The sequence below is a fragment of the Mollisia scopiformis genome (assembly GCF_001500285.1).
Source record: "Mollisia scopiformis unplaced genomic scaffold LY89scaffold_4, whole genome shotgun sequence".
Lineage (NCBI taxonomy): Eukaryota > Fungi > Ascomycota > Leotiomycetes > Helotiales > Mollisiaceae > Mollisia > Mollisia scopiformis.
The window spans coordinates 360,698-379,647 of NW_017263584.1; the positions used below are offsets into that span (position 1 = coordinate 360,698).

An 18,950-nucleotide genomic window follows, 5' to 3' on the forward strand; every position below is an offset into this window, starting at 1 on the left:
ATATGAATCCTATTGAGAAGTGCTAGAGGAGAATAAAACAAGCTCTCCATAGGCGCCTAAGGCAGCCAACAACTGAGGTTCAAATGGTTATAGCAGTATTAGAAGAATGAGACAAAATTCCTCAGGAATGGATCAATGGGCTTATTGAGCAGCAGGACTTCTGGGTACACGACTTAATTAAGCGATGTGGCTGGTCTACAGCTAATTAATTAATAAAATTCATGATTCTGATGCCCTGAACGCACGGACTTTTGTCCCCATGTTCGTTACCTGCCCGAGCTCATACGGTTTCTTGCCGGCTTCCGGAACTTCAACTTTTATAAATTATTCAGATGTTGTGCTTCCTTTGATTTTCCAATTCGTCTTTTTGTTCTCTTGCCAGTACTGAGATCAATACGTATTCTATCCACTCTTGGGACAGATTGTGTGAAATATCAAGCCCTGCAGCCAAAACTGTGCGGCAGCCGCTTACTCTGTCCACCGGTTTGCATTTCCACATCCATCAATGTCAAGATCAAGTCGTATTTGATAGTTTGCAGTAAAGATCATCACCATTTGATATTTGACCCGAGTTTCTGGAACCTGTTATTGAAATCCCTCATATCATCATTTCTTGGCACCAACTTCGTCGCCGCCAGAAAATCCCGCAAAGCAGAGCGGGGTATGAGGCATTTCATCTATAGTCACACGAAACTCAAGATATCAAGTTGATATGTGTTTAGATGCGGCACCGGCGCGTATCCAAGATATCGTGACGCCGTGCCATAGCCACGATGATTGGAACTGATAAGAGGATGCATCGCGAAATCTGGTTTGAGGGAGACGTTGCATGCCTTATCTTGAGATATCCCACTTCGAAGGATATGCATTACATTTCCTGATATTCATACATGTCCTCACCATCCTCCTCGTCACATTATATATATACCTGTCCGGAAAGGCTCCAGGAAGGTCCGAGTCCCCAGCAAACGTCAACCGAGCCAGTTTCCAGAGTTCAAGGAATTGCCAGACCATATGGCTTCAGTGACGATGAGTACTTTCGTGGCGCTGCCAAAGGTCAAACTCAAACAGCTTGTTGGCACATTCGAACCCAGTATCGAGCTACTTAATAAACTTCGTGGTCTCTTGGTACCCTCGCCGACGACAAGCCAGAAAGTGACCTCTGCAAAGGTATTAAGCCATTTCGGCCAACATTATCTTTCACATATCTGACCATGTCCTACGCAATAGTATTCTGCTCACCTACCGTTACAGCCAAATCGACGACAATCACAGAGCGTGTGCTATGACGGCGGCACCGACCTTGTTTACCCCTCCAGTATCACACGAAGCGAACCAAGAGACATTCGAGCAGTGAAGGCTCATCGGTCACCCAGACACAGCCCAAAGAGAACTAGGACCACACGACAAGTCTCACACGTTTTGCCACGCCTCGTACACGACAATGTGCTAGACCCGTGGGACATTCTTCCAGGCGAACGTGAAGGCTATGCCATCACGTTTACATCTTCTGTTACTCTAGAGAGCTTGATACATAGTTCGTCTAGAATCCCATCGGAAGATGCAGATTCATACTTCAAGCAAGCAATCCTGGGACTGGAATACCTCCATCGTTCAAATGTTGCGCATCAAGATCTACGACCTGAGAACCTGATCATTACCGTTAACAATGTGTTGAAGATCTCAAATTTCGAAAAGGCACACTATTCCGGCCCGTCAAGTAAAAGCCAACAGGTGCCAAGGAGAAATAGTTGCTCTACTCCTGAGTATGTGGCACCAGAAGTCTTCGTGAATTCTTCGTATGATGCACAAGCCGTGGATATGTGGGCTATGGGTATCATATACATAGAGATGAGGAGAGGCAAATTGCTCTGGATCGTTGCCGCCGAGGGGGCAGATGAGTGTTATGACAGGTACTTGCAGGAAAGAGTTAGTCTTTGGGGATATCGGCCTATCGAGAACTTGAACAATGTGAGTTGGTCGTCAAGTGTGATGGCAAAAATTGCTGACCGGAAACAGGAACATTGCGGCAGAGTGATCACTTCTCTGCTCGACCCTGCACCAGCACAAAGATACACAGCGTCGAGGGTTTTAAAATCAACTTGGTGTAGCGCCATTAAGCCTCGTATTCCTAATATAAATGAAACGCCATAACCCTTAACTCCTTCCATCTAGTAAAAGAAATCCTCATGATACCCTACAATGTGAACTGTTTCTTGATACAGCTGCTTCCTCTTGTTATCCACATTCCAGGCACTGCTATCCAATCTTCACCTTTCCTCAAGATTGATGTAACTCTCTTCCTCGCTCTTCTGTGTCTGCCCTCTAGGGAACACATCTCCGGCATGGATGATATGAAATACAACTTGAACAACCAACATCGGCAGAGTATCACCAACATACATAGGCCACTCATGCGACATCAAGTAACCACCGTTGCCTGGCGCAAACTCAGCAACCCTATACAAGCATCTCACAATAATAAAGACCGCTGCCCCAAGCAACAAAAGCAACAAGCTCCTCCAGTTGTGTTTTCCATAAGTAGGAACCGTGTATCGTAGAGGACTCTTGCTCATCCTTCGATCGAAGATAATGGCAACAACGAGGAAGAACCCGAAGAAAATAAGCTGAGAGGCGAGACCGATAAGAACGATGTGTGAGCCGGTCTTGGCTTTGCTGGCCTGGGCTTCCATGCTTCCTCCGTATGCTTGGACGAGGAAAGAGAAGACGTCGCCGATCACGAAGATCTTGGTGACCCACGTAGGTCGGATGATGGAGGCGTCGGGAGCATTGACGAAGAGAACGGTGCGGCCGTAGATCATATAGATAGTCGCTGCGTACAAAGATGGAGGGAGGAGCAGTAATACGGCTTGAAGGATGTAGAGCAGTAGACTATGCGGAGAGTGGATAGATAGGACTCTGAAGACGTAGCCAGCAGTCATCACTAGATAGTAGTGTTAGTTATGGGCCGTGACTAGGTCCGTGAGAGAGAAGAGAAAGGGCGACGAACTGAACCCTCCGATTGTCATAGCGAGGTAGAACCATGTTCTTTTTTGTATCATCTGGAAAAGATGGAAACAGGAGCTTATTCCGAACAAAACCGCTGCTACGGCAGCAATGGCCGAGTTCGGATTATACTGGTACAAATTTCCTTCCGTCATCTTTGCGACTTCTGTACAAAAGTCCAAAAGTTGAAGTGAAAAGAAGTTGACGAAGTTGCTCGTGGAATGTTCGAAGGTTCGATAATGCAAAGCAGGGACTTGATAAACGAATGTCTGAATAGCAAGATAACGAGAAACGAGTGGATCAATAAGTGAAATAAGAACGAATCGAACAATAAGCAGTCGCGATGGAAGTCTAGATGCTATATAGAGAGGTACAACAAAGGAGAACGGCGTTCGTTCGGCGGAGCTATTTATGTAACGCCGTGTTGTGTATCCAAGCCACTCCCAGAGGCCGGATCAGACCAACCAATTGTTGGCCAGGAGTTTCGCAACCCGCGTATCTGTCGTATCTGACTGGCAACGAAGCGGTTACCAAAGAAGGGTCGTTTGCGCAGATGAGGCTCTCGTCGATATTAAACGGGTGCCTGGCTGCGCCTCCAGGAACACGTCAAATACGATGGGCGCGACCCCTCGAGTAGTGTGGTCTCCAGGAACCAGAGATCAGATAACGGGGTGGTATAAACTCCGGTTCCTATCTGCAAGAACTAAAAAGCTTCAGCTTTGCTCGTGTATCCAATCGTTTAGGTACGACCCGCGCTGGCCAATGGTCTGACTCTGGGTACGAGAGGTATACTGTTTTAGGATACGCATCAATAAACCGAATGGGATTTCATCTCATTTTAAAATTTCTGAAACGGGAACATTTCGAGATCCACTTTTTGTTGTGCGAGACTCCTTAACGAGTACGTTGTTTTACGAGAGCGAGCTCTAGTGAGGTTGTGTGATTTGTATATGTGCAGTGCTCTGCTTTCTCCTATTCTATTTGCGTCGATCCGATCCAACGTTTTTTCAACATATCAATTGCAGATGTTTTCATAATCATATCAAATTGTCTTTTGTGCAAACCCTCGGAACTTCCGGCCCAAACAAGTTAAGCGAACCCCTGAATGTCAGCAAGCCAACCTTAATATTACCACCTTGCCGTATTGCTGCATAACATTTGCGTATTCGGCAGAACTTTCCACCTTCCCTTGTATCCTCTTGTCAACCTCAGCGGACGAGTTTGTCCTTTTTCATTGGAAGACCGCAGCAGTGATCCCTCATCGCCTTGGACACAGCGCCCTTGCATGCGTTCCAGCTGGTCAGGGGATAGAACATGGTATTTCATACCCTGTCTGATCGGAGGTTTACCTGTGTGTCGGCAAATCCCCACATCGTGTGTTCAAGATGCTAAACGACTGCTAAGCTTTAATCTACTACCGAGGCCCCAGTCGGGCACTTCATAATGGCAAACTCTGCTCACGCCTTTGGCAACTACTGGATCTGCAGTTTCGATTTAAAGTATCTTGGGACAATATAGAAGCCTCACAGATGACGATAATCATTGCCCGATTCGAGCTCAATAGATCCACGAAGGTGTTCGTGAGGATGTCATGCCTTTTCTGGAATAGTCTGGCGCTTATATTAATGAATGTAGAAAAAGAGTTGTATCAAGAGAAATTCTTCATTGCACGGTCGAAGTGAAACTTTTCAGCAAGATAATCTGAAAGCAAGATGAGGGGATCATATCGTCACGTGAGAACCCCCACTTTCGACATTCTCAACTAAGGTCATCTGCAGCGTCACTTCTATGATCGACGATTCAGCGTCACCGCGTATAGACGGAGCTGTCTGAGGTACTAAATTTGCTCAGCTTACAAATAGCGATCGAGTGATTCACCCCATGAAAATAACTACAAATGACAAAAACTTTTCCTCTGTAAGACTTCAGCTTCCACCTCACTGTCCTACTATGAAAGCTTGATAACCAGTTCTTCACAATGTCTTCTGCAACGAGTTTGGCGATGTCCATTGACATTGAATCCAATGATTTTCCAGCAGCACTCCCAGCGAAGCCGAAAACCGTTCTTCAGCATGTCCAGCCGACAATGAGAATGGTGCCGATAGATGTAGAGATGCACGCCATACCCGTGTCTCAATCGCTACCTGAGACTTTGGATCCCAACATATTCTCAAGCCCCTCAAGTCCAAAGGTCGGAAGTGAACCTCAAGGTCACATCACAGAGCAGGTGCAAACAATTTGGAATCCTTATAAAAACAGATACCGAGTTCTAGCATCTTGCATTCTATCATTTGCCAACGGGATGAATGACTCAGCGCCTGGTGCTCTGATCGCGAGTCTCGAGAGGTAAGTGGATCTGCTTCAAGCTTCGGGTCTAAGAGGTATCATTAGGGATTACAACATCGCATACGGTACCGTCTCGATCATTTTCGTGTGCAATGCGCTTGGTTTTATAGCCGCTGCCTTCTTCATCAGCACTCTTTCAACTAGAATCGGACGAGCAAAATCTCTGATGATCTCCGAAGCCCTGTTGATGATTGGGTATACGGCAATTGTGACTACCCCGCCATTTGGAGTTGTCGCAGCGTCTTTCTTCGTGACAGGAGTGGGCATGGCCATGAATCTTGCGATATGTCAAGTATTTTGTGCGAACCTCGCAAATAATACGGCTTTGGTGGGTGCGTATCAAGGAGCTTACGGAATTGGTGGAATTTTTGGTCCCTTGATTGCCACGGCGCTCGTCTCCAGAGGTTCAAAGTGGTCTCGGTTTTATATTATTGAGTTGTGCCTTGCTGCGTTGAATTTCGGGATCGCTCCTCGGACATTCTGGAAGTACGAGCAAGAGTCGAAATCTCTTCTACCACAGCCTGCCAGCGAGCAGCAAGACCGGGAGAGAGGTACGGTCAAGCGTAATGATAGGACGAAAAGGCAGTGGCAATCATTCAAGACGTTGATGTCCAACAAACCAACAGTTCTTGGAGCCCTATTCATTTTTGCTTACCAGGGATCTGAGGTTGCGATTTCGGGGTGGATCATTTCTTTCTTGGTGCAATTTAGACATGGAGACCCGAGTAAAGTCGGCTTTGTGACTTCTGGGTTTTGGGCTGGGATCACTCTAGGTAATTGTTTGTTTTCTGAAATCGTATAAGCGCTCACATTTTCTCAGGACGATTTACGCTTTCCTTCCTGGCGCATCGAATAGGCGAGCGTACATTCGTATTCTTCGTTACTGTTGGCGTACGTACTTTCCATCGTCCGATAAACTCAGTCCTAACAATCACAGGCACTCATTCTCGAGCTCCTCATTTGGTTCGTGCCTTCGATTCCAGGTGACTCCGTCGCTGTTGCGTTCTCGGGTCTTCTCTTGGGACCGGTGTACCCATGCGCAGTCCACGTTTTCCAACGCCTCATTCCACGGAAGATGCAAATATCGTCTTTGTCTTTGATCGGCTCCGTTGGAAGTTCTGGAGGAGCTGTGGCACCATTTATGACGGGTATGTTGGCGCAGCATGTGGGGACCTTTGTGCTGCATCCTATATGTATTGGTCTTTTCGTTTGTATGGGGATTAGTTGGTTCTTGCTGCCGAAGGCAGAGAGGAGGGACGAGTAATTCAAACAAGGATTTGGCAGATGTTTGATAGAGATTGTTCGAGTAGTGTAGGAGGGCAGGGCACCCTAAGGATAAACAACCAAAACAACACACGTGATACCAGACAGTCCAGCTCTCCAGCAGCCACCAGAAACAACAACAAGAGCTGGTGTGACGTAATTATGGTCATATGAGCTCCAAAAGAATGAGAGAAGAGAAGTTATTGATTCATTCTAAGCTCTGAGTGCCAGATTATATGCTAGTTGTCACGTGTAGCTAAGGGTATTTGCGCTAATTTTGCCTAACCCTCGCTTAAGCAGCCAATCCATCGCCTCCATCAAAACCTTCGAAAAACCAGTGTAGCCTGTAGCCCCGCTACAGTAGCTTCGAACGATTTTGATATATTTCATTATTTATGATGGTGGAACAAATCGTAGGCGTCATCTTTCTAGTAATACAATTACCCCTCGATTCATATGCCAGTCTCCCATTCGTGTGACATTCAGATATATAAGACATTCCTTCACAAAAGACTTGATCGCCATTCAAATCTTGAGATGCTGAGAATGCGATTCGACGGACTAAAAACAGAAAAAGTGAGTTGTATATATGGTCTGCCGCCAACGAGTCTTCTTCCTGCGCGTATCACTTCAGCCTCGCTTGTTACTAATAAATCACATTCGTTCTTGGAATGTGATGCAGAATCAATATACAAATGGATTTGAAATCATGATGTCACGAGAGTTTTCATGCTCGCTAAAACTGATTGGTAAGTCGAATTTAGCCGAGAAGAAAAGGAGGGGTAGATATCCAACAAACGGAGAGCTTCATGCACATAAAAGGAAGAAGCTGAGTATTCACATCTAGACAAGTCTTTCAAGAACACGCACAAATTTCTCCCATCAAAATGCCCACCTGGATAGTCACCGGCTCAAACCGCGGCCTCGGCCTCGAATTCGTCACCCAGCTCGCCGCCGACCCCAAAAACACCATCATAGCCGCAACACGCTCCATATCACGCGACCTCGCTAGTTTAGATGCTCTCAAGTCTAAGACCAAGAATCTCCATGTCTTAGAATGCGACACCGGCTCTCAAGACTCCATCACCAAGTTTGCATCTATAATCTCTCAACTCCTCGGCAAAGACGCCAAAATCGACTTCCTGCTCAACAATGCTGGTATCAATGCGAATTCCAAGATGACTAGTCTGACCATGACTGCTGATGCGTTGACAAATCATATGAATGTCAATGTGATGGGACCAGCTAAACTCGTTCAAGTCCTAGAACCACATCTTCAGGATGGGAGTGTAGTCATGAATATGACGTCTGGGCTGGGATCTCTTGGGTATAATAGGACGAAGGAGAATCCGGAGTGTACAGTCTATGCAATGTCCAAGGCAGCGTTGAACATGTTGAGTGTGCATCAGGCGGCGCATTTGAAGAGGAAGGGGGTCAGGGTTGTGATGATTGATCCAGGATGGGTGAAGACCGATATGGGAGGCAGTGGAGCTCAACTAGAGAAAGAGGAGAGTATTGGGGAAATGTTGAGGATATTGAATGGTATCAAGGATGATGACTCGTATTCGGGGAGGTTCTTCCTGTATGATGGTAGTGAGAGGCCATGGTAGTACGCTAGACAAAGCAACGAGACGTTTCTGTGCTTGTATATGTTATACCATGAGCCTTCAGCCTCCCCATGCCATTTGTTCCCAACATGACTGCTAAGTTATCTTTGGTAGTCAAACTGTCTCAAGTTTGTTCTTACGACTCTCTGCCACTAGCAGCGCAAGGCGTCTCGGCCAAAAATTTAAGTTGGTGTCGCAAAAAGATGTGAATGTTATCAGAAAATGTTAGCAGTTCCTGAAGCTGGTCTTCTACTGGTGCTCTCGCCGGACGTTTTCATCAGCCACCACAGCTGGCAGCTACCCAATCAGATTGGGTGGTGGCTTTACAAAGCCATAGCCCCAAATACACGTGTAACAGCACAGCCTCCAACCTTCAGACCCTCAACTTCTCAGCTCAAAGAGTTGGCGGCACTTGAGAATTCTTCGTCGTCTAATCTTTCGCGCTCAGGTTATAATCTTGGCTCCGAATCTTTGTCATGTTCACTCCGTTCGGCAATCCAGCGCAGAGTGTGAATATTTCCGCCGCTTGGCATCCCGAGCCTCACTTCAGAGGCACGTATGGAATCTTGTCATCGTGTCTCATCACGCTAGGTCTCTGTATCTGGACAGCGGTTCATTTAAATATCTCCAAGCATTCAAAGCCTAAAGCCCAAGTCTGGCGAAAGCTAAAGTGACTAATCAATGCTGTTCTAGCGCCCGAGATTGTAATATTCTAGCGTTAAAGGGTGACAGATTTCCTGCTGACGTGCTTTAGATTGTCTGGACGGCTTTTGAACAACGGAGAGATGCTAGGATCCTGTACAATCGTGTTTGTAAGGCGCTGTGGCAGTCTCCGAAAAGAAGCAAATGGCAGAAGTTACGATCGACCTTTGGTCGTGTGTTTCGCGGAGGACAAAAGCCACGGAAGTCTGATCATGAGGTATGAAATCTTACAATTCACGCAATGCATGATGGTTGTTCTTGTCATTATATCATTTGTGATCATTTTCAAACATTTGACTAATTCTTGTAGGAGGGCGTTGGTGCAGACAATAGGCCTAGCCGAGTACATAAATGGACAATGGTGCACAGTCACCTCGCTGTTATGGGCGGCTTTTGTTTCGACACTTCCAATGCGGAAAGCAACTTCTTGACTGGAAACCGAACTCGGGTAACTCTCACCAAAATTGGTGTATGTACGCTTGCGGATCTAGCTCCAGAGCTTCTCCCCGACATCTCTGAAGAACAGATTCAAGACAAGAGCAAAGCAGATGGGCTCGGCAAGGCATTGGCGTGTTTTCAAGCATTTTGGTTTTGCACCGAGTGCATATCTCGTTTGGCTACAGGTCTGTCAATTACGCTGCTGGAACTTAACACTTTCGCTCACGCCCTTTGTGCGCTGCTTGCCTCCGGCTTCTGGTGGAGCAAACCGCATGATGTCAATGAGCCCGTACTGATCCAAGGGCCGGCAATGTACGCAGCATGTGCTGCGATGTGCATGCGAAGCCGTATGGGCGCCGAGCATCCGAGCGAGATTTCCTTTCCCGGCGATCGTCATGTTGGGCGCATATGGGAGAAAAGCCTGGGTACCATTGCTAGTCAAGATTCTGGGCTCCTAGAAGCTTTAGCCCTTCCCAGAGTTGCTAAGTACACGAAGGATCCCCCAATATACTCCGAAGTTTCTGTGGAGGGTTTGGGAGACACAACAATCTTCCAGGGGCATGGAAAAAGGTAAGACAAATATTCGCGCTGAGATGCTCGGAACTTATATGAGATAGGCTCGGTTCGAAACTAAACCCAAGCTTAAGACTACACATGGGGCAGAGCCTTTTCGGCTTCGGATTCCGACGCAGGATGCTCTACTCGGCACGGGACAAGAAACTTCAAGACATCGGCATCCTGCACATCAAACGACCTTTCATTGATCTAACCTCATCAGATATTCTGCTCTGGCGACTAGCATCACAAGGTCTAAGAGACTACCCTCTTTTCCATAATCTACCACAGGGACAGTATGTTGGCCATGAAAATACCCAAGTACACCGCAGTTTCCTGACCGAGTTCTGCATAGATAGGGCTTTGAACGTGCCTGGAGAGGAGAAAAACTTCTCTGGAGATAATTCCAGGTCCATCTTGTATACTTTCCTCGTTGCTGGTCTATGTTATGGCATGCTACATCTCTCGGCCTGGCACGCTCCTTTTCGATCCCATGCAGAAGCTGTCCTTTGGCGCATATCCGCCATCACGCTTGCCGTTTCTGGTTTTGTTCCCTTTCTTTTTCTGGGAGCTAATTATCTGCCTGATACTAAGACATGGGATGACCTCGCCAAATTCATCACACGGTTGGAAGAAAGCCACCTGGTAATTACTAATTTGATAATATTTCCTCTGGCTACGGTTCTCGGAATTGTAATCCCTAGTATTGCGATCGGTAGCGTACTATTATATCTTTTATCTAGGGTCTATCTACTAGTTGAATGCTTTCTCGCGCTGCAATATCTGTCACAAACGTCGCTGGATATACCACAGTGGTCCCAGTACTTCCTTCATGTAATTTAGATTAGAACTTAGTGAAGTAAAAACTTACAATGTAATCGCGGTCCACAAATTCTCACAATATAAACAATTATTTCGGTTTTATTCTCGTATATCATTCTAGCTGGTTAATCTGTTGCGATGATGCTTACAGCATCCGTGATGAGATCCAAGGAAGACGTTGGCTTGGTAACAGTGCTAACAGGTAAGCCAAAATGATGCCATGAAGCAGCAGCTGGATAAGAAATAGAGAACTTGGAGCGAGAAGCTCTGTTTTGGAAAGGGCATTGTGTGTAACCCTCATCTAACGATAAGGGAGTCTCGTCGATTATGATTTCCTCTTTCCAGCTCTTCACCAAGAAAATTCCAATGAGAGTACAACGCAAAGCTGGAAGCAAACAAGCGTCCAATTCTAGAACCGCAAACTTCTCTGAATTGCTGAATATGTCCATTCCCAGAATACATGAGGTTGCAATTAATGGTGAAAGCCCATCTTGTAGGGGCCGATTACGCTTCCTAGATCGATTGAATTTGAATGCATCATGGAAATAGCCATGGCTAATTTAAATCCCTCGGAGAGCTCAACTCGATAGCCCAGTCTACATACTCCTCTCTTAGAAACACCTTTTTGACGTTGTGAAGCCCCACGAAGAAGTGATGTATCGCTCCCGGAAAAAGTAAGAGACTTCTTAACAAGGTCTATTGGAAACTCGAGTCCACTCTGGGGTGGGAAAGAGAAAGACCGCTCTTCAAAGCTAGGTTGAAGAGTAACAGGAACTTTCCAGCCCCTCGATCAACATCTCCCTTGCTTTTGATTGCATCCGGAATCATTCACCACCTTGACTCTATCATCTTCAAACAAACAAGAGGGATAAAAAAATCTGCTTCCATTACCACAGAAGGCAAGAACACAATGAGTTGAATGCCCTTCTTCGAAGTGATCGCTATTACACGATACTGAGTGCCCGTGTTGCAAACAGCTAGGGAACATACATACTTTCGAACGCTCCCGATGAAAGAGAACTAATCTAAATCTGTGTACAAAAATAAGGAGACGGCGGGAGAAGTCGAGAAATGTAGATAGAAATGCGAGGAACAGTTTCTGTCAAATTTTGTGGATTCTTGGTTCTTGTAATGGTCGTTAGCTAATCTAGGGTGGAATAGGCCATGTACGCTTGTCCTCATCTCTCATGCAGAAGCCTGCGATTTATACGAGGATAATCACCAAACTCTTTTCTAAACGAATCATGATGCTTACTCGCAGCCAGTACAAACTTAAGAAAAATATATACAGAACAAGCTTCCAAGCTATTGGAACAAAGAATACTCCTGTTTTCTTCTTTCTTACACCAAAACAAACCCCTCCAACACAACACCAACGACTCCCTCAACCCACATCAATCTCACAGTACAATCCCCAGAAGATAGAGTAAGTAAATAAATTCATCACTACCCCCGATAAATGGTATAGCATATATACAAAACAATATATCTCGGCCGTGACATACACCAATTCTTCATTTTCCCAACGCCCCTTCCTAGCCACATGCTTTTCGATGCCCTACACAATAATAAATACCTCTTTCTTTTTGAGGGCTAGAACGCCATACTCCGCTATATAAGGATATATCAACTTTTGCAATACACTGCCAGAAAAAGGTACCTTCCTCCCATCCACTCACTCACTGACTCACTCATACATTGGTATAAATATTGCACCGAAAATCTTAGATGTGAAAAATTAATCACCCATTATTCCTCCCCATCCCTAAATCCACATTACTACTCATGCCCGCCTGCCCCACATTCCCGTTATTATCAAAGAAATTCAACACGTCATGCGGGAGGTATTCCAGCCAGGGCATCATATCGCCACCCAGGGTCGACATATCGATCTCCTGACTCTCCATCATCATATCGCCGACGCCGCCCATGCTTAGGTAACTCGTTGAGTTGGGATAGACGCCTGGTGTGTTGCCTTGGGGTTGGAAGTCGTAGGGATTGGTTGAGGAATCTTGTTGTCGGGTACTGGAGGGAGAAGTCATGCTTTGGCTAGCGGCGTGTTCGTAGGAGTGGTGTGAGCCGGGCGTTGCGTGGGAGTAAGCTGTGTTTTGGAGGCCGAGGAGCATTTCCGCGTCGGAGGTCGAGGCGGCGTCTGCGGCTATGGAGGAGAATTTGGGAGCGGGAGGTGGCATTGGTTGGGAGTGCTGGCGGCGGGGTTGGTAGCCGTAGCGAGAGTAATGAGATGTGGATGTGGAGGCCGCTGGTGCTTCGGGGAGACTTTGCCTTATGGGATCGTAGATCATGTTTCCGGGAGACGGGGCAGCAGGAGGTGGAGGTTGTGCCGCTTCAGTCATGTTTTGATACATGAACGTTAGATTTGAGCTTGGAGAATTCGTGGTGCCAGTCAATGACCATCCAATGGCTGTAGTGGGGTCGATAGCAGGAGAACCGGGCAGATTATCCATTCTTGGTGAGCGTAGATCTGCTAGACGTGGAGATGGCGCTGCCATCGACAATTTTCCTTGCCAACCAGGAATCATCTCGTGTCGGATCTTTGTGCTTTCGTATTCTTGCTCGGTATAGGTTTCTGGATCCCAGATGCCTTTCGCTTTCTGATCGAGAGCAACAAGTATATACCTCGTTCCAGCCCAGTATGTTTCCAGTTGTTGTAATGCCTTGTAACAACGCTGATAATTCTGATTTGCCGCTGAGGCAAGAAGAGTATGTTTCTGCTTCTGCTCATTCATTTTCTGGGTTGCTTTCGTATCTTTCACCGGAGTGCGACTGTTGCCCGATCGTGGAGGGCTGGCATCCCTTGAAGTTGGCTGCGACGACGTATGGGCGGCCGATTCCATCAAAAAGGCACATGCTGCTATATACATGGGCTGACTGGTAAATGGATTGCCGATGAAACTTCTGGGGTCAATCAATTCCGCAAAGGCTAGTATATCGGCAATAGTTTTGGCCGACGACATGCTCAGTTCGCGACTGTTGGGTAACAAGGACAGTATCTGGCCTTCGAAAGAGTGCATCAGGGTTGGTTGATGCAGAAGCATGATGAGTGTGTGGAACCAGAAATGAACCTTGAAACGTTAGCTTCTATTCGGACAGTAATAAAAGTATCTTACAAGAATAAAGTTTGTCCCTTCTCCGGACTTGACATAATGCTGAAAGTTGGCCGCATTGAACGTCAACCTGTGATCCAACTTCTGGTAAAGTTGTGTCAAGTCCTTTTCCATTCCCGACAACCCCTCAATTTTCTTCGGCGTGACATCTTGAACATCCCTGATATTGTTCAACAGATCAGATACTCGACCATAAAGGTGGATTATCTGGATCAGAGCTGGAAATGGGTTCGGCCAGCCGCTATCTGGGTTTGCAGTGATCTCTGGGAACGTCAACTCGAAGTCCTCATCTCTCAGCGTAACTGGCCGACCAGTGCCAGACGAGATGACTCTATCCAACATGAAGACTGCCCAAAGAGTGTCGATCCGCTCTTGCTCGATTTCCTTCTTCTCTTGAGCTGTGATTGTTGAGGGAGGATTCGACTGTATCATATCGTTGCTTGACCTCCGATAGCCTGGATCTTTCTGCCCTTGGTGCTTAACCCCATCAAGCTTTTGTAGACCTAGATCCACGGCCATACGGATGGCACATCCAAGATACATCCACAATGCGCTGTCTTGGTTCGCGCCGAAGCCTTCATAAGCAAGTAACAGACATGCCTGAACAGCTGCGACTGTTGGACATGGAAACGTATCAACAACTGCTGCTTTCGCTCTCTGAGCATAGATATGGCCGTATTCAGATTTTGGATATGGAGGGTCGTGAGACTGAGCGAGGAGTGAATGATCAGAGAATCGAGCAGCCAAGCCACAAACAGCATCCACGAGAATTGGTTCAGCCGACTTCTCCTCTACCCTCTGCATGAAGCTTTTGCGGCGCAAGAAAGGGTAATTGGAGCCCAAATGTGCAAAGAACGTCTCGATTAGGTGGATAATCAACTTGTTGACAGGCGATGGGTCCGTTGGATCATATATTGGCATATCGATTGAGGACCTTGGTTCTGTCCCAGCTTGTGATGGCGTGCCCCCATATACAGAACCAGATCGTCCAAGTCCATCCGACCCAGGAGAGAGAGCTACAGCAGAGCCAGCGCCAGTACTCCTCCGATGCTCTCTCACAGAAACGACCATCTGTTTGAACCCTGGCACAATCGCAGTTGGACCAAAGTATCTGAAGTACGGTACCCTATGACTTTCCGTATGCAATGGCGGCGTCCTTTCCAATGGACTTGGCCCATCATCAGAGAACACAGCACTCTCCCTGTACTTATCGAACGAAGCCGTCCTTCTTGCACTATCTGCGGTATTCCTCCTCGGTGTCGCATTCGCATCGAAATAACTCTGCCCATTACTCTCCACCCGCCTCAAATCCGGACTCCCATTAAGACTCGCCCGGTTCGGATGATGTCTCGACACAGTCCCAGGCTCAATCTTCGTCGTCCCCTCCGAGCTCTTATCGTCCTCATCATACCCATCATCATAATCCTCGATCCGCCTCGACGAAAGATCCTCAGACTTGCGCTCCTTCTTCAGCACTCCCTCCGGCGCATCAGCATAACCCAGACAGTCGTGCCCGTTTTCCGTGCAAGTCGAGCAGAGCGGTCTCTTGCCGTCACATCTCGTTTTCCGTTTGCGACACGTTCGGCATCTGCAATTTCTCTATCATTAGTCTGATCCAATTCCAACTTTCGTCCATCTCATCAAACGCGCCTCAGAAAGAACAATAGCAGGAAAGCAAACATACGCAGCATTTATCCTCCTCCGCTTGGCAGGCGGCTGGCCCTCATTGTTCACAAATCGGATCTGCTTCGGTGGTGGGAGTGGAATCTGCTGCTGTTGATGCTGCGCCGACGCGGTGGAGCTGGTACTCATTCTCGAGAGAGGGGCGTCCCCTTCTCTGCGGCCTTTATTGCGCTCTCACATTCGTTCGTTCGGACTCAGATAGGGAGCGGAGAGTTCATTGTCGCTGGCACATATCGTCGCTCGGTGTAGTTTTTCGGGGGTTGGAGTGGAGATGTCCCCACGGAGAGAAGTCGTAGATTGGAGGGGAATTTTTGAGGTTCGTGAGGGTTTTGTGGAGAGAGCGGAGAAGTGAGACACTTGGAATTGTTTTCCCCGTTCGTTTCGTGTCGTGCTTTGTTCGTGAGTTGGAGGTTGGAATCTGGGGGAGGGGCAGAGGTGAAGGTTGACAGGTGAGATTATGCAGTTGTCGGTGTTGTATGGAGTGGATTGTAAGGTTTAGTAGTAAGGTCCTTGAAGCAGTGCGCTCATTGATCAGAGAGTGTGGAGAAATCCAGAGACATCTGGACTGAGAAATGGAGCTAGTTTGTCATCTGCCGAAAACCGCATGGGATGAGTGATCGAGGAGAACTACCCCGGTTTCTAGCTCAGCTCATCTTGATATTAGATTTCCTTCCTGTACAGCTTGGATTTTCATCTGAGTAAGATAATGTTGTGGGAGGAGAAATAATTGTGTTTCACATTGCCAAGATCAATTTTTCATCACCCGTTTTCATCAACATCCGAATAGCCCTATCACTCAATCTCAATCTGCAGGCTATCACTGAACAGCGGAGAACGAATGCCGAACTTTCCTCGGCTCACACACAATGAACTTCACTCCACCATCTCTGACTGTGATAGCGCAATGCGACTTTAAGTCACAGATAAGAAGCATAGCTACGGCGTGTCGATCAAGCAGTCCAATTGTTCCACGTTGTCTGTGCCCCCCACGTGGCCTGGGCTCTGCGGCAATTCAGCCATGGGAGAAAGTAATAATGTAGACTTTATATATAGTCACATGTGAGGTACATGATATACTTGGAACTGACATATATATATGAAAGCTTGGTCGTTGGTCACTCTGATTGTTTGGTGGTGGGGGTTTTGTTGATCGTTGGTATTCTCTATATTGCTTCCTGGTTTTCGTATACTTTAGGTATTCTCGCTGGTCTGACAAAATTCTATCCTTCCATGGTATTCCCGAGATATCTCTCCATCCTCATCCGAGAAATCTCAGCTCTTGTAAATATCCGAGTCACTATCACACCATTAGCTTTGCACTCAACAACAGAAAGGCCTCAACTCACAATTTCCCAAACTGATCTCTACCCTCCGCATCCTTATTGACCCAAACGCTCAAACTAACACCAGGACAAGTGAACGCCCCAAATCCATCCTCCCCAATCTCAACCTCTCCCTGTTCCCACCCAAGAACGTCCGTCCATTTCTCTCCCGCATGCATCTCCCCAACATGCATCCTCTTCTCGCCGGGCCCAGCATTGCTCAGGACTACAGCACAACCGAATCTACGGTCCCAGGTACCTTTTCGCACCCAGCCGATGCAAGTTGCGAAGTCAAAGTAGTCGTCTTGCTCGCCGTATGCGTAGAGCTTGCGGGCTAGGGTAAGGGCTGGGAGAGCGCCGCCGCAGGCTGGTGGGAAGGGGTGTTCGCCTTTGATGCCGTAGAGATCGCCGTAGAAGACACATGGATAGCCTTGGTTTCTGAGAAGGATGAGGGCATACGCGAGAGGTTTGAAGAATGGTTCGATGGGAGCTTCAAGGGCTTGGTAGGGTTGGGTGTCGTGGTTCATGACCAGAGTCTAGTTCGTTAGTCAAAATAAAATAATGTGGTGTTGAGAGCAGCCTTACCACAGCGTTGACAGGCTCGATCTGGACCAGACTATCGTCGAAAACCTTTCGCAAGTCTGCTCCCTCAGTCTTACTCATCTGACTGAAGTTGTAGACCAACGGTGCATCAAAAAGACTGAACTTCTTGCCCATTCGTTCCAAGTACCGAGACATATCATCTAAGCTATCCTTCCAAAACTCGCCAACGAAGAACCATCCGGCACCATATTCCTCATCCATAGTAGTAATGAACTCCCTCAAGAAGTCCTCACTGAAGTGCTTAATAGCATCAAATCGGATACCCTTCAAAGTGACCTCCTTGCTCAACCATTTGCCCCACGCAATGACATCTGCCTTGACTTCTGGGTGCTCGTAATCCAAATCTGCGAACATCAAGTAATCGTAATTACCCTTCTCGCCATCGACATCTCCAGCCTTAGCCCAGCCTTTTGTCTTGTCGCCCAGGATCTTGTAGATAGCAGACTTGTTGTTTTCCGCATTGTAGTCGGTACCGGTGAAATGGTACCAATGGTACTTCTGCTCCGAGTATTTCTCTCCTCGTCCGGGGAAATCGAATCCGAGCCAAGCATCGATTTCGTAGGGGTCGGAAGTCGTCTTGTTGCGGTTGTCGGGGTCGACTTCTTGAGCTTCGCACTTTTCTTTGTGATCTGCTGCTGCCTTGTGGTTGAGGACTTTAATAATTAGTCAAAGTCAAAGCTGTACAGTAGGAAACATTACCAGCATCCCAGTAAATACCAACACCAACTTCATTAGCCTTCTTCACCAATGTGACCAGTTCTTCTCTGGTTCCCCATTTTGTACCCTTGCTTCCCTTTTGGTCGAATTCGCCCAAGTCGTAGAGATCGTAAATATCATAGCCGTTTCCTGAAGGAGACGAAGCTTTGCATCCGGGTGGGATCCACATATTGTCGATACCAATAGCCTTGAGCTGTGGGACATTGTCGTGCAGACGAGTCCAATGTTTGTGATCGTCTGGGACATACCATTCAAAGGCTTGCATCATTGTCATGTTCTCCGGCGTAGGTTTCTGCTCTGCGAAAGTTAGACAACATCTTGCTCTAATATTAGAAAAACCTACCCGATTCTGCCATCTTGTCTATTGTATCAACGAAAGTCGCTGAACTCCTGTTTATCAAAAGTCTGTCTACGAAGGAGAAGAGAACGTCGAGAAACGAAGATGTAAACAGGAAAACGAGAGATAAAGGAATCAATTCAAATTTGTACAGATAAGCCGAAATCGAGCCCCTCCATCAAAGAAGAAAATCCCCCACCAAGGAAGATAACTCCTTTCTGCACGTCTTCCAAGCTTCTGGACCCCTGAACCTTATCGCAAGGATGACGTAGAGGGCGGCCCTTGGCATCTTCACGGGCCAGGACAGCGGATGAAGTTTTAAGCTTTGAATGGAATCAAGGGAATTGTTGAGTTTGAGGAAGAAGCAAAATAGTAGACGCGAGTTCCATCGTGTTTCACGGCAGCGAGTAGCTGCAACAACGTC

The 18,950-nt window shown here is 47.1% G+C and overlaps 7 protein-coding genes across 7 annotated transcripts; 4 read left to right on the forward strand and 3 right to left on the reverse strand.

Moving 5' to 3' along the window:
- Positions 1 to 863: 863 nt before the first annotated feature.
- On the forward strand, positions 864 to 2,212 carry LY89DRAFT_380064 (kinase-like protein). Its single transcript, XM_018207123.1, has 3 exons — positions 864 to 1,170; positions 1,231 to 1,971; positions 2,020 to 2,212. Exons 1-3 carry the CDS (start codon positions 1,015 to 1,017, stop codon positions 2,152 to 2,154), a joined length of 1,032 nt encoding a protein of 343 aa, XP_018076011.1. The 5' UTR covers positions 864 to 1,014; the 3' UTR covers positions 2,155 to 2,212.
- Positions 2,213 to 3,261, reverse strand: LY89DRAFT_380069 (RTA1 like protein). The gene is made up of 2 exons (XM_018207124.1): positions 3,011 to 3,261; positions 2,213 to 2,944 (listed from the first exon to the last, which is right to left on the reverse strand). The coding sequence occupies exons 1-2, from the start codon at positions 3,159 to 3,161 to the stop codon at positions 2,271 to 2,273; spliced, it is 825 nt and encodes a 274-aa protein (XP_018076012.1). The 5' UTR covers positions 3,162 to 3,261; the 3' UTR covers positions 2,213 to 2,270.
- A 1,858-nt stretch (positions 3,262 to 5,119) lies between these two features.
- Positions 5,120 to 6,616, forward strand: LY89DRAFT_576221 (MFS general substrate transporter; the record flags this gene model as incomplete). Its single annotated transcript, XM_018208830.1, has 4 exons — positions 5,120 to 5,352; positions 5,398 to 6,125; positions 6,173 to 6,243; positions 6,290 to 6,616. The coding sequence occupies 4 exons, from the start codon at positions 5,120 to 5,122 to the stop codon at positions 6,614 to 6,616; spliced, it is 1,359 nt and encodes a 452-aa protein (XP_018076013.1).
- An 825-nt stretch (positions 6,617 to 7,441) lies between these two features.
- On the forward strand, positions 7,442 to 8,248 carry LY89DRAFT_681100 (NAD(P)-binding protein). The gene has a single exon (XM_018214205.1). The coding sequence runs from the start codon at positions 7,503 to 7,505 to the stop codon at positions 8,223 to 8,225; it is 723 nt and encodes a 240-aa protein (XP_018076014.1). The 5' UTR covers positions 7,442 to 7,502; the 3' UTR covers positions 8,226 to 8,248.
- Positions 8,249 to 9,306: 1,058 nt separating this feature from the next.
- On the forward strand, positions 9,307 to 10,678 carry LY89DRAFT_664837 (uncharacterized protein; the record flags this gene model as incomplete). The annotated part of the gene is made up of 3 exons (XM_018212805.1): positions 9,307 to 9,932; positions 9,980 to 10,562; positions 10,661 to 10,678. 3 exons carry the CDS (start codon positions 9,307 to 9,309, stop codon positions 10,676 to 10,678), a joined length of 1,227 nt encoding a protein of 408 aa, XP_018076015.1.
- Positions 10,679 to 12,481: 1,803 nt separating this feature from the next.
- LY89DRAFT_576660 (uncharacterized protein) lies at positions 12,482 to 15,676 on the reverse strand (the record flags this gene model as incomplete). The annotated part of the gene is made up of 3 exons (XM_018208848.1): positions 12,482 to 13,822; positions 13,868 to 15,452; positions 15,549 to 15,676. 3 exons carry the CDS (start codon positions 15,674 to 15,676, stop codon positions 12,482 to 12,484), a joined length of 3,054 nt encoding a protein of 1,017 aa, XP_018076016.1.
- Positions 15,677 to 16,667: 991 nt separating this feature from the next.
- On the reverse strand, positions 16,668 to 18,907 carry LY89DRAFT_704525 (thermostable alpha-amylase). The gene is made up of 5 exons (XM_018217389.1): positions 18,533 to 18,907; positions 18,172 to 18,486; positions 17,455 to 18,125; positions 16,894 to 17,405; positions 16,668 to 16,844 (listed from the first exon to the last, which is right to left on the reverse strand). The coding sequence occupies exons 1-5, from the start codon at positions 18,543 to 18,545 to the stop codon at positions 16,820 to 16,822; spliced, it is 1,536 nt and encodes a 511-aa protein (XP_018076017.1). The 5' UTR covers positions 18,546 to 18,907; the 3' UTR covers positions 16,668 to 16,819.
- Positions 18,908 to 18,950: the final 43 nt, after the last annotated feature.

What these genes read in the sequence shown, in the direction of transcription:
- LY89DRAFT_704525 (XM_018217389.1), bottom strand. An exon ending in TGGTATTTACTGGGATGCTG is followed by an intron (nt 18,126 to 18,171) that starts GTAATGTTTCCT and finishes TAATTATTAAAG; the next exon opens with TCCTCAACCACAAGGCAGCA. An exon ending in AGAGATCAGTTTGGGAAATT is followed by an intron (nt 16,845 to 16,893) that starts GTGAGTTGAGGC and finishes ATGGTGTGATAG; the next exon opens with TGACTCGGATATTTACAAGA.
- LY89DRAFT_681100 (XM_018214205.1), top strand. Translation starts at nt 7,503, where the DNA reads ATGCCCACCTGGATAGTCACCGGCTCAAACCGCGGCCTCGGCCTCGAA.
- LY89DRAFT_380064 (XM_018207123.1), top strand. Translation starts at nt 1,015, where the DNA reads ATGGCTTCAGTGACGATGAGTACTTTCGTGGCGCTGCCAAAGGTCAAA. An exon ending in AGAAAGTGACCTCTGCAAAG is followed by an intron (nt 1,171 to 1,230) that starts GTATTAAGCCAT and finishes CCTACGCAATAG; the next exon opens with TATTCTGCTCACCTACCGTT. An exon ending in CTATCGAGAACTTGAACAAT is followed by an intron (nt 1,972 to 2,019) that starts GTGAGTTGGTCG and finishes GACCGGAAACAG; the next exon opens with GAACATTGCGGCAGAGTGAT.
- LY89DRAFT_380069 (XM_018207124.1), bottom strand. Translation starts at nt 3,161, where the DNA reads ATGACGGAAGGAAATTTGTACCAGTATAATCCGAACTCGGCCATTGCT. An exon ending in TATGACAATCGGAGGGTTCA is followed by an intron (nt 2,945 to 3,010) that starts GTTCGTCGCCCT and finishes ACTACTATCTAG; the next exon opens with TGATGACTGCTGGCTACGTC.